Raw genomic sequence first — 12,439 nt, forward strand, 5'->3', positions numbered from 1 at the left:
AAAAAACATACGATCATTTCAAAAGATGGAGAGATTAGGAGCATTTGACAAAAGTTAACATTTCATGAGATGCTAAACAAACTAGGAATAAAAGTGATCCCCCTTAAATGATACCTACAAAAAACCCACAGCTAACATCATACTTAAAAAGAAAGACTAGAGGGGCGCCTGGGTGGCTCAGTGGGTTAAGCCTCTGCCTTCAGCTCAGGTCATGATCCCAGGGTCCTAGGATCAAGCCCTGCATTGGGCTCTCTGCTCAGCAGGGAGCCTGCTTCCCTCTCTCTCTCTCTGCCTGCCTCTCTGCCTCCTTGTGATCTCTCTCTGTCAAATAAATAAAATTTAAAAAAAAAAAATTAAAAGAAAAAAGAAAGAAAGACTAGATACTTTTTCCCCCTCTAAAATCAAGAACAAAATAAGGATTTCTGCTTTCATCTCTTCTCAACCTTGCCCTGGAGGTTCTAGCTGGGGCAGTGGCAAGAAAAAGAAAATAAAAGGCATCCAAGACATTATATTTTGATAAAAAGGTCAGCTCATCAACTAGATGTAACGTACCAACAATAGAATCTCAAATATACAAAGCAAAAACTGACAGAATTGAAGAAATAAACAATTCTACAATAGTTAGAGACTTTAATACACACTTTCAATAATGGACAGCATATCTAGATAATTGGAGACTTTAATACACACTTTCAATAATGGACAGCACATCTAGATAAAAGGGCAATAAGGAAATAAAAGATCTGAACATTATAAACCAAAAGGATATCTATCAATCTATCTTTACATCCCAAAAGAGAATACACATTATTCTCAAGTGCACATAGGATGTTATCCAGAATAGGCCATATATTATGCAACAAAACAAATCGCAATGAATTTAAAAGGAATGAAATCATATGAAGTATCTTCCCCTACCGTAACAGAATGAAACTAGAAATCAATAACAAAAAGAAAAAAATTACATATGTGTAGAAAGTAAGTATCACTCTAAACAACCAACAGGACAAAGAGAAAATTAAACAACACACTCTGGAAAAAGAAACATTAGAATACACTTGCAATACATGAAAACAGAAATCCAACATACCACCATCTAAGTGCTATCTTCACTGCACTCAGTGGGAAATCTAGAGCTGTAAATGCCTGCATTAAGACAGAAGATTTCAAGTCAATAACCTAACTTCACATCCTGAAGAACTCCAACAGGAAACTAGACCTAAAGCTAGCTAATGGAAGGAAATAATATAGACCAGAAATAAATAAGAGACAAACAAAAAACCAAAAAAACAAAAAACACCTAAGAAAATCAAGTTTGCTCTTTGAAAAGCTAAAAAAAACTGACAAACCTTTAGCTAGATTGCCAAAAAAGATACAAAAAACATCAGAACTGAACATGAGGATATTACTATTGACCTTACAGAAATAAAAAGGATCATAGCAGAATACTATGAACAAATGTGTGCCAACAAATTAGATAGCCTAAATGAAATCGGTAAATTCAAGGAAACACACCAAATATTAAACTAACTCAAGACAAAATATAAAACGTCAACAAACCTATATAAGAAGTAAAGAATGCATCGACCAGTAATCCAAAAACTTCCCCAAAAGTAGTCTGAGACCAGACGGTTTCAATGGTAAATTCTAACAAACACATAAAGAATTAACAATTCTTCACAAACTCTTCCCCAAAAAAACGGAAGAGTTTAAGTGTTTAGTTAATGCCTGGTGTACAGTAAGCATCACACAAGTTTTGGCTATCATCACTACTACTACTATTATTGTCCTGAAACAAAGGCTATTTATTCTTTTCTAAAAATTCTCCAAAGTAGACACTGTACAATCTCTCTTTGTTTAGCAATTATTATTGAGATATTTTTAAATGCTACATGTCTAATACACTGATGCTGCAGAAAAGGACATTCTACACTAAATAGTACAGCATACTGTACAGACCCTGGAGAAAGACTGCCTAGAATGGACTCCTAATGTTGCCACTCAGTAGCTATATGACTCTCAGGTAGCTTACTTAACTGCAAGTGCCTCAGTTTCTTCTATAAAATGGGGGATAATAACAGTAGCCATTCTTCACTGGGTGGCTATAAGGTTTAAGTGAGTTATAAAGTACATGTAAAGTGCTGAGAGCAATATCTGATGCATAGCAAGTGCAATATATATTTGCTACTATTAAATTGTAATTTGCAAAGTAGGAAGTTAATGTTTATTAAGTGTTAATTATATGCCAAGTGCTACAATAAAGCACCTAAATATTATTATACTTTTTTTCTTACAAAATCCTTACTATACAGATGAGAAGGGGAAAAAGGCTTAGAAAGATAAATATCTTGCCTAGTCACACTGCTATCAAGTGGCAGAACTGGGATGTAAACCCCGTTACAAAGCCAGAGTTTTTTAATTTTCAGAATAGATTCACCCCTACCCTTTCCTCTCCAGGGCTAGTGACAAATAGGCATAATAAAGCACAGCACTCTTCTCTTTGATCCCAGAAGCAGTGGTAGAATCCTTTCCTTCTATACACAGCCCTCTACACAGTTACTATCAATAGAGCAAAGTTGGTATGAAGAATGAAATCTATTTGTCATCCTTGCTATTTAAACTGCCTCTCATGCAAGTAGAGGGAAAGTTTTTTTTAAGGAAGGCTATTTCTTTATTATTCAAATTACCAATCTATGATTTTACAATCTAATTAATTTCTTTATTATTCAAATTATCAATCTATGATTTTACCAATCTAATATTTTACAGGTAAAATATTTTCACATGTAAGGTTACTTACAGAAATTTTTCTAAAAAAAAAAATTTTTTTTTCCCAAATAAAATTTGAGTCTCCTGTAAAGACACAATGTGGTTTACATACTATGTCCGTCCTTCAGACTCCTAGGGTTCCTCAGAGGTGAGGTGCAACTCAGGAAAGACAACATTAGCTGGTCCTATACCCTAGTTTCAACCAAAGCAACTTTATTTTCTACCTGTTCTTTTTATAGGATAGGGTTCTTCATAAAATTTTATTTAGGGGCAAAGCAACTTCTACTATCAAATACCGATAATGAAAAAACACAAATTCACGAAAGTATCATAAGCCTAGACTTATAAAACATTAAAAAATCCCCATTTTTGTCTGGTCAAGGACAAAGAGTGCTACTTCTGAACTAAATCAAAGTTAGTTAAAGCCTACTGAGTAATCTAAAGTATACTGATTGACTACCTGATGCTCTAGTTACTACATCAAACACTAATAATTCCAACCAGATGACTATGACTAAGACTAATTAGGTCACACCTCTGCTTTCTATCCTGACTTAATTCCCCCTTCTTTCAGTTACTATGGACAATCTTCTCCCCAGTTATATGCTAAACAATTGCTAAAGAAAAATAGTCTTTAAAATGGCAGGGTGGAGCAAAATAAAGACAATTTTACCAAAACAGACGTAACCTTTCAGTCAAACTGTGGTCAGTGGTAGTATCTGCTAAATATTGCAGTAATCCTACTCTAACTTCACCCAGAGCTGAAAAGTGCTTATAGATAAAAATTATGATGAAGCCCTGGGGTAGCACAGTGGAGGAACACTTAGGGAGTATTATACAGTTCAACAATTCAATGGAATACTGTATAGTCAATAACTACAAATACTATGAGGCAACAGAGAAAGTTTTATGAGATCTTCAAAGTTTATAAGGTTATAAATAATTATTCATACAACTATGTAACATGTACAAATGAAATGAGATAGGAAAGAAAGAAGAAAAGAGGAAAGGAAAGGAAAGGAAAGGAAAGGAAAAGAAATGAAAAGAATGGGAAAGGAAAGAAAAGGAGAGAAGAGAAGAGAAGAGAAGAGAAGAGAAGAGAAGAGAAGAGAAGAGAAGAGAAGGAAGAGAAGGAGGGAAGGAAGAGAGTAGAAGTCAAAAGTCAGGATAGTGAGTAAAAATTTTTCTTCTTTAAAGTTTTCCAAAAAGGGAGTAATAGAGGCAAAAAAAGAAAGAAAGAAGAAAGAAAGAAAGACCAAGAAAGAAAGAAAGACCAAAAAAGAGAATGAAGAAGGCTCAGGACAGATGAGAATCCATACAGACTCAGAAGGATGAGATATTCAAAGAAAGATGGGTAGAAACCCAACAAAAGAGGGGTGAGATTGAAATCCATATAGTAATTAAATGAGAGAGACAGACAGACAGACATACAGGTATCAGAGTTGAAGAGGGGAAAAAAAGTCTGAGCAGGTGACAAACCAAGAGAGGGACAGAACCCCAGAGACCGAAAGATAGAGACCCAGAGCCCAGAGTGAAGGAAGCAGAAACCCAGAAAATAGAGACAAAAGGAACAGAAGAGACTGAGAAAACGGTAGAGAGGGAGAGATGAGGACAACAATAAGAGAGTTATGAAATGCTGCCATATACATCAACCAAGTCTTTCACCCTTATAATCCTGAAACACTGAATTCTTCTCTTTTTCATCCTCACAATTTCTAAAATCGTCCCCCTCATTGCCTGCTCAAATCTCCTTTAGGCTTATGTTCTGACCACTGATGTCTTGTCCAGATGTTCCCCTGAGCTCTCTAGCACCCTGAAGAAAAACTCTTCATGGAGTATTGAATCTCAGTCTCTTCACAGAGGTTTTTTTATTGTTGTTTTTACTGCTTTGTCCTAGACAAAGGACCTACCATACCCAAAGGCACTGGCTTCCTTGCAGTTCTCCCAAATGAAGACTATTCTCACATTCTAGGACCAGAAGGCAGTACTTGGCAAACTGTTGGCTCTTTACTGTCCTAGTCTCAAACATCCCCTCTCCTCGTCCCAGAACTCCGAAGAGTTCTACCATATGGCTACACAATTCTATCAGCCCAACCTTGTCAATACCCTTTCAGCCCAACCTTGTCAATACCCTTTCTCTACTTAGCACCCACCCTCCACTGTCAGCTACCACTACCACCTATGAAATCATACATGTATCTGTCTCATGGGGATTTCTATTTGCATGTCCCAGAGACATCTTGAACTATTATTATTTCTTCCCCCAAACTCTTCTAATATATATACATAGGTAGTACATAATGCTTCTGTTAGAAAAAATGCCTACCCAATATAGGACTGTCATATTCAGAGAGAAATCATCTTTAAAAATTTGTAAGAATTCCCTAAGATACTTAGATCCTTTTCTAAAAGGCAGTTGTAAGTTCACTCTCAGGACTCTTAAGAGTTAGAACTGATAACTACAAACCTGAGTTCTCAACCTGAGAACAGAACCTCTCTTCTCATTTGGGACATATTAATTTACTATCTGGTCTCGTGAGTGATGTTAGCCCTGCCAGAACAATTCAGAAGAATGGAAGTGGAGATCATGAGTAAGGCAAGAAGAAGTCATCTTTTTGGTGGTTAAAAGATCATGGGAGGTCCTGAACTGGTGTATTTCTGCATATCTTCAGAAAACCTTCCCTTTTTGTTAAGGAAGAAGGATCATTATCTTCAGCACTATATCACAACTTTTCTATTTTTTTTTTTTATTTTTAATGAAGCTATCTAAAACTAAGAGGAACTTTTTTTTTCACTTTGGAAAATTTACAAAGCTCAAGAGAAAGTTTCTGAGATAAATAAAACATTAGAAAGTACATTTCTTTTTTATAACAGAGGTTCAGCGTCCTCCTGGTTAATCTCCCTTAATGACTTCTCAATTGCTCTTTATCTGTAAGACCATTTATGATAATAAGCAGCTCTGACAGCAGCAGGGAGGGAATCTATCCTCTGTGGTATACAGATAACAGTCCACTGTCACTCCCGAGGCAGGATTAAGTGAGGGTGAGGGCAGACTGAACAAGGCTTTCACCAGACCAAACCCAGATAGGTCAAGCTTTTGATGCTGCCACAAATAGAGCCTTATATTTAAAAGTTTGACATTCTTCCTTTTCTGCTCTTTATTTTCGTAAGCATTAAATGAGTTAATATTTGTAAAATACTAAACACAGTGTCTGCTGTATAGGGAAAGCTATATAAATAAAGTAATCATGAGAAAATGTTTAGGGGCTTTGTAGGGAGTCCTTTGCAAACCAACCTCCATGTAATCTAGTGGTTCATGGAACAAATAATTCTGACCTTTACTTTACTTTACTTCCTCCCTGGGGTATTATAATGTCTAGCATCTAATAACAAAAGTCATGAGGACGCAAAATTCCATTATAAGAGTGCTGTGAACATAACAGATGGTCCATAATTTTATTTGGGAAGGGACAGGAAAAAGTAAAGATGTCAGAATAGATAAGATTAAAGACATAACAGGCAGTTTGCTAGGTTAAAAAAAAAAAGGTAGCATGAACCTCTAACTGGCTTTAGAAACAAAAGGGCTCAAATACTTACAAGGGCTTACACTCCCTTAAATAAGCACCTGAGAAACAACAGTCACTAAGGAGACAATTTGCTAATTATGGTTGCTAAAACATTAGCTATGACTGACACTGACACAAACACATTCAAATATTTAACATTTATGTATCCACAGGAGGTATATCACAATTGTAGCTTAACACAAAGGAACATTCCCATATTACAGGCTTTGACATGAAAAAAAGAACTTCTAAGGAAATAATCTAAATAAAACTTAATGGAAAATGGTTAAACACTGGTACACTGGGAAATAGTTAAATAGTTATATGAAGTAAAAAAAATACTGTGCTTAGAAATCAAGAGGAGGGGCGCCTGGGTGGCTCAGTGGGTTAAGCCGCTGCCTTCGGCTCAGGTCGTGGTCTCAGGGTCCTGGGATCGAGTCCCGCATCGGGCTCTCTGCTCAGCGGGGAGCCTGCTTCCCTTCCTCTCTCTCTGCCTGCCTCTCTGCCTACTTGTGATCTCTGTCAAATAAATAAATAAAATCTTTAAAAAAAAAAAAAAAAGAAATCAAGAGGAATTACGGATCTAGGAACTTTAGACAGTATATACCAGAAATCTAAGGTCCAAAATATCAATTGGTCTTCTCCAAAGTCATATTTGTTTAGCCAAAAAAAATTAAGTAGTTTATTATTTGTCCCGCCCTCTCAACCCAAACCAGTGAAGTAGAAAGTAAGGAAAATACTGAATCTGGGTAGAAGAGAGAGTGAACAGACAGAATTAAGCAAGTAACAGAAGAAACTGATTTTCAGTGCTTCCAAACTCCAGTAAGCACAATGATGTTAGTTATAGTTACTGTCATTATATGAACAGAAAGACCCAAAGGGTCAGGGATGCACAGCACAAAGTCTCCTTTAATTATCCTTCGCTTTCACAAAATTAAATGTGATCATAAATAGTGGCCACTTACAACAAGCTTTGTAGTATTACACCTTTCTAACTTTTTCCTCACCAAAGATAGGTTAAACTTGCCTCCCAGTGTTTAAGTCTCATTCTAGTCCTACCAAAGTCTTCCTGTTTCCCCTTTTCCTCCAATACTTCCACTTAAAATGACATAATTTCCCCCCCCTAATAAACAGGTGGAACTATCACGGGGCTCCAGAAGCACCTAAGGAACACAGAAAGTTTAAGATATATATACATATATATATAGAACTAAAGAAAAATATTCTAAAAAAGAAAATTCTTAAAAATCCATTCCCTTTTTTATTTCATAAATAATTTCTGATATGACTAATGATATTCAATGATTATATCTTAAGTTCAGAATCACTAGGGCCTGTGTTTTAGAATTCTTCCGTTCAATTAGCAAAACTGTTCTGCTAGTTGGGCTAGGGTGGGAGATGTAGTAGAGAACGATGACTAATTTTAGAATAATAACAAGTCTATCATAATATTCAGTACACACTTTCTGCAAGACCTACCTTCTCACCACTTGAGTAGAAGAAATAACGCAATCGGACTATGTTACAGTGATCTAGCTTTCTCATGATTTGGAGCTCACGGTTCTGAAAAGGAAACACATGAAAATATTTTTTAAAGGATAAATACTATTAACCATATTGACTAAAATTTGAAGAACTCATAACATTAAACACTACAAAGAGCAGGCTATGGATATGTTACTAAAAAGTATGGTCTAGGGGGTGGGGGCCTGGACAAAATAGGTGAAGGGGAATGAGAGGTACAAACTGCACACTGTAAAATAAATAAGTCATGGGGATGAAAAGTAGGGCATAAGGAATATAGTCTATAATACAGTAATACACTTATCATGGTGAGAATTTCATAACCACTGAAGCACTACATTGTACACCTAAACTTAATATTATATGCCAGCTATACTTCAGTTAAAATTTTTTAAAAGTAAAAAGATAACAAATTTTAAACAAAATAAAAATATGGTCTATAGACCAATGCTGACCTGCAACCTGTTTTTCACTAGCCTATGTTATTAGTCTACTACTTTCTACTACTCTGAAATAAGACAAACACAGAATTGAGAATAAGTGCTTAGAATGTTTTATAGAAATTTGATATAATAATTTCGTATCTGTGAATCTTATAATAAAGATTGGGGCCTATACTTTGTATTTTTTTAATTCCACTTTTCTAGTAACTGATTTGTACTGTATTTTACAAAAATATCAGTCTTTGATGAACTGGAAATTTTTAAAATTAGTATTTCACCTATAATAGCTTGAGAAGCAGTGTGTACAGGATGTTAAGAGATAGATGGAATAAGCTACCACTACTGTAATCTTCTACAACTATAATAAAAATCAAACTTCTCACTAAAGAAGTGAATTTGGGTACAAAGAGCTCTTACAAGCCCTACTATCTTCCAAGATACAGTTTAAAAAAAAAAAAAATCCGAGAGCCCAAAAGAAGGGCTAGTTGCTAAGTTAAAATATGCATGCTAGAAATTGTACAGTCCTGATAAATTTATAGACCACACAAATAATTTTTTCCTTTGGGGAATTTCAAAGTTATGTTCATTCTTCATGAAAATAAAGCATTAAATATGATGCCTTCCTTTGCAGTAATAAATGTGAAGAGTATATATTAACAAAGAAGATAAATTCCAAAAATATACTTGGCTATCAGAAGTCTAATAAATAAAGGCCAAATTACATAACACAGAAAAAATATTACAAAGTACTGGCTATATGCACAGGAAATATAAAATTACAATTTTGGGAGAGCTAAAAAACATACAGTAATATACATGGGAATCTGGAAGGAAAAATTCTTTATGAAGAAGCCGCCCCCCTCCAAAAAAAGAGGGGTGGGGGATTGCACAGCAGATGAGGAGCTTAATAAGCAGAACTGTCCTACAGCAGAGTGGGTTCCAGTTCTTAGAAGATGATACCAGAAATATGCAAATGTTTATCCTCCTCTAGAAACTTCCAACTGGCTCTACGATTATTCTAGCATGTCATCTCGGGAAAATTGGAAACTCGAAGGGACTCTCCTCTATCCCTTTAAATTGGCTGTGAGAGCTGGGTTCATGTACAGTGATATTTGAAATTCTTTTATAGGTGAACCTGGGTGGCTGAGTTGGTTAAGCAGTTGACTCTTGATATCAGCTCAGGTCACAATCTCAGAGTCCTGGGATGGAGCCCCATGTCAGTCTCCACACTCAGTGGGGAGGCTACCTAAGGATTCTCTCTCTCCCTCTCCCCTTCCCTCCACTTGTGCTCTCTTTCAAATAAACAAATAAATCTTTTTTAAAAAATAAGAAAAAATTTATTTTATAGAACATCAATCTTTCATCCCATGACTTGTTATAAAATGTCTATAGCTGAAGCAATAAACAAAAAAACTCAGTACAGTATAATTACTTTAACAAAGATAACAGAAGTCACATTCTAAGTTTTAATTGTGACAGAACACAAACTTCATCAATTTAAAAACTGGGTCTGTTTGCATTTTAAACTGATGCTGAGTTGGGAAGTATATCTATACTTTGCCAGTTCACATCTATATAGCTAGTTTTGTGGAATAACTGCTAGTAAGCTAAGACTCTCAAGATATTAAGATTAAGATGGTTTTTAAGATTGTTTTTCAACATAGCAAACTATGTTAAAATAAGCCATTTTCCAGACTCATTAACCAAGTTATAAAAGAGAACTATTAAATCTCAGATAACAGAAGCTGTGTAAGTTTATGCATACCATCTTTTACCAGAAAGAATGCATAAGTGAAGCAAATACATGGACCTAAATATTCATCCACCCTTACTCTTTTGATATATTCTATTCCCTTTTAAAGTCTTAAATTTTCTCATTTTCAAATTCCCTAACAGGTCTAAAATATAAATTTCATAGAGCAACATTTATAAGTATTAATCATATCAACACTGGGCAAACAAAGTTAATGCCTGAATGCATTTAAATATACAACTATCACAAGCCTAGCCATTGCTACTTAGTCATTCTTTATTAATTCACTAATGACATACTAATTCTAAACAAAACACTTTTATTCTACAAATACTGGGCACCTATACTGGGCATTTTTCGTAATGTTAAGGATATGGCTGTGAACAAGACCAACTTCCTACCTTCATGAAACTTACAGTCTATGGAGGAGAGTGAGGAAGAAGGAATCTTTTTTCACATAGCTTAAGGAGACAGAGCATGATATAGACAAGGAGCTGTATTTTGGATAAGGAAGTCAGAACACACCTCATAAAGGGGTAAGATCTAAACACAAACCTGAATGATATGATAATAACCACGTGAAGATATGTGAGAAGAGCACTGTAGTTTATAGGAACCTCCAAATGTAAAAAGAGGTGGATAGGTAATATCAAGAAATAGCTAGAAGAGTAATGTGATTGAGTAAAGGAAAAGAAGTTCAGAGAAGGTAGGCAGGGGGTATGTCTATAAACTCTTTTCATCACAGTAAGAAACTGAGTTTCATATTAAATGTAAAGGAAAGCCAAAGTCATTTTGATCAGGAAAATGACATAATCTGATTTACCCTTTTTAAAGGATCATTCTAAAAACCAAAGAGAATAAATTTGATGGAGAAAGTGGTTCAAGAGTTCTGTTTTCCATCTATTAAGTTTGAAATGTTTACTGGCCATCCAAGTGAAAATTGAGTGTGAGGCTCAAGGAAGAAGAAGTTGAAGCCAGAAATATGCATCTGGGAGTCATCTTCAAAAAGGGAACTTAAGGGTAACATGGATGGCTCAGTCATTAAGCGTCTGCCTTCAGCTTGGGTCATGATCCCAGGGTCCTGGGACTGAGCCCTGCATCAGGTTCCCTACTCAGTGGAAAGCCTGGTTCTCCATCTTCCACTCCCTCTCTTGCTGTCTCTCTCTCTGTCAAACAAATAAATAAAATCTTTTTTAAAAAGGTGGTGGTGGGAACTTAAAGCAAGGGAACCCAATGGTATCAACTAGGGAAGATATTTAGATTAGAATACATAAATAAATATTCAGAGGTATGAGAAGGAGCAGATCACATGGAGAAGTAATGAAGTAGGATGAAAAACAGGAGAGAATGTTATCTTTCAAGCAAATTAAAAAACATTTTCAGAAAGCCACTGCAAATATCATTCTTAATGGAGAAACTGAGAACTTTTCTGCTAAGGTCAGGAACACGTCAGGGATGTCCATTATCACCACTGCTATTCAACATAGTACTAGAAGTCCTAGCCTCAGCAATCAGACAATAAAAAGAAATTAAAGGCATCCTAATCAGCATAGAAGTCAAACTATCACTCTTTGCAGATGGTATGATACTATATGTGGAAAACCCAAAAGACTCCACTCCAAATCTACTAGAAATTACACAGGAATTCAGTAAAGTGTCAGGATATAAAATCAATGCACAGAAATCAGTTGCATTTCTCTACACCAATAACAAGACAGAAAAAAGAGAAATAAAGGAGTCAATCCCATTTACAATTGCACCCCAAACCATAAGATATCTAGGAATAAACCTAACCAAAGAGGCAAAGAATCTATACTCAGAAAACTATAAAGTACTCATGAAAGACATTAAGGAAGACACAAAGAAATGGAAAATGTTCCATGCTCCTGGATTGGAAGAACAAATATTATGAAAATGTCTATGCTACCTAAAGCAATCTACACATTTAATGCAATCCCTATCAAAATCCCATCCTTTTTTTTTTTTTCAAAGAAATGGAACAAATAATCCTAAAATTTATATGGAACCAGAAAAGACCTCGAATAGCCAAAGTTGGTGGCATCACAATTCCAGACTTCAAGCTCTATTATAAAGCTGTCATCAAGATAGGATGGTCCTGGCACAAAAACAGACACATAGATCAATGGAATCGAACAGAGAGCCCAGAAATAGACCCTGAACTCTACGGTCAACTAATCTTCAACAAAGCAAGAAAGAATGTCCAATGGAAAAAAGACAGCCTCTTCAACAAATGGTGTTGGGAAAATTGGACAGCCACATGCAGAAAAATGAAATTGGACCATTTCCTTATACCACACATGAAAATAGACTCAAAAAGGATGAAGGACCTCAATGTGAGAAAGGAATCCATCAAAATCCTTGAG

At 35.5% G+C, this 12,439-nt stretch overlaps 1 protein-coding gene across 3 annotated transcripts in view; it reads right to left on the reverse strand.

Annotated features, from left to right (window-relative positions):
• Window positions 1-12,439, reverse strand: part of GSK3B (glycogen synthase kinase 3 beta) — a 222,505-nt gene that overhangs the window by 103,497 nt on the left and 106,569 nt on the right. For 2 of the 3 annotated variants that reach the window (XM_047725979.1, XM_047725988.1), the window contains exon 3: window positions 7,815-7,898. The exons of the other annotated variant lie outside the window; for it this stretch is intronic. In XM_047725979.1, coding sequence (XP_047581935.1) covers window positions 7,815-7,898 — 84 coding nt within the window. The remainder of the gene's footprint in view (window positions 1-7,814; window positions 7,899-12,439) is intronic. 3 annotated transcript variants of the gene reach the window in all.

This window comes from Lutra lutra, chromosome 1, assembly GCF_902655055.1.
Source record: "Lutra lutra chromosome 1, mLutLut1.2, whole genome shotgun sequence".
NCBI classification, from domain to species: Eukaryota; Metazoa; Chordata; class Mammalia; order Carnivora; family Mustelidae; genus Lutra; species Lutra lutra.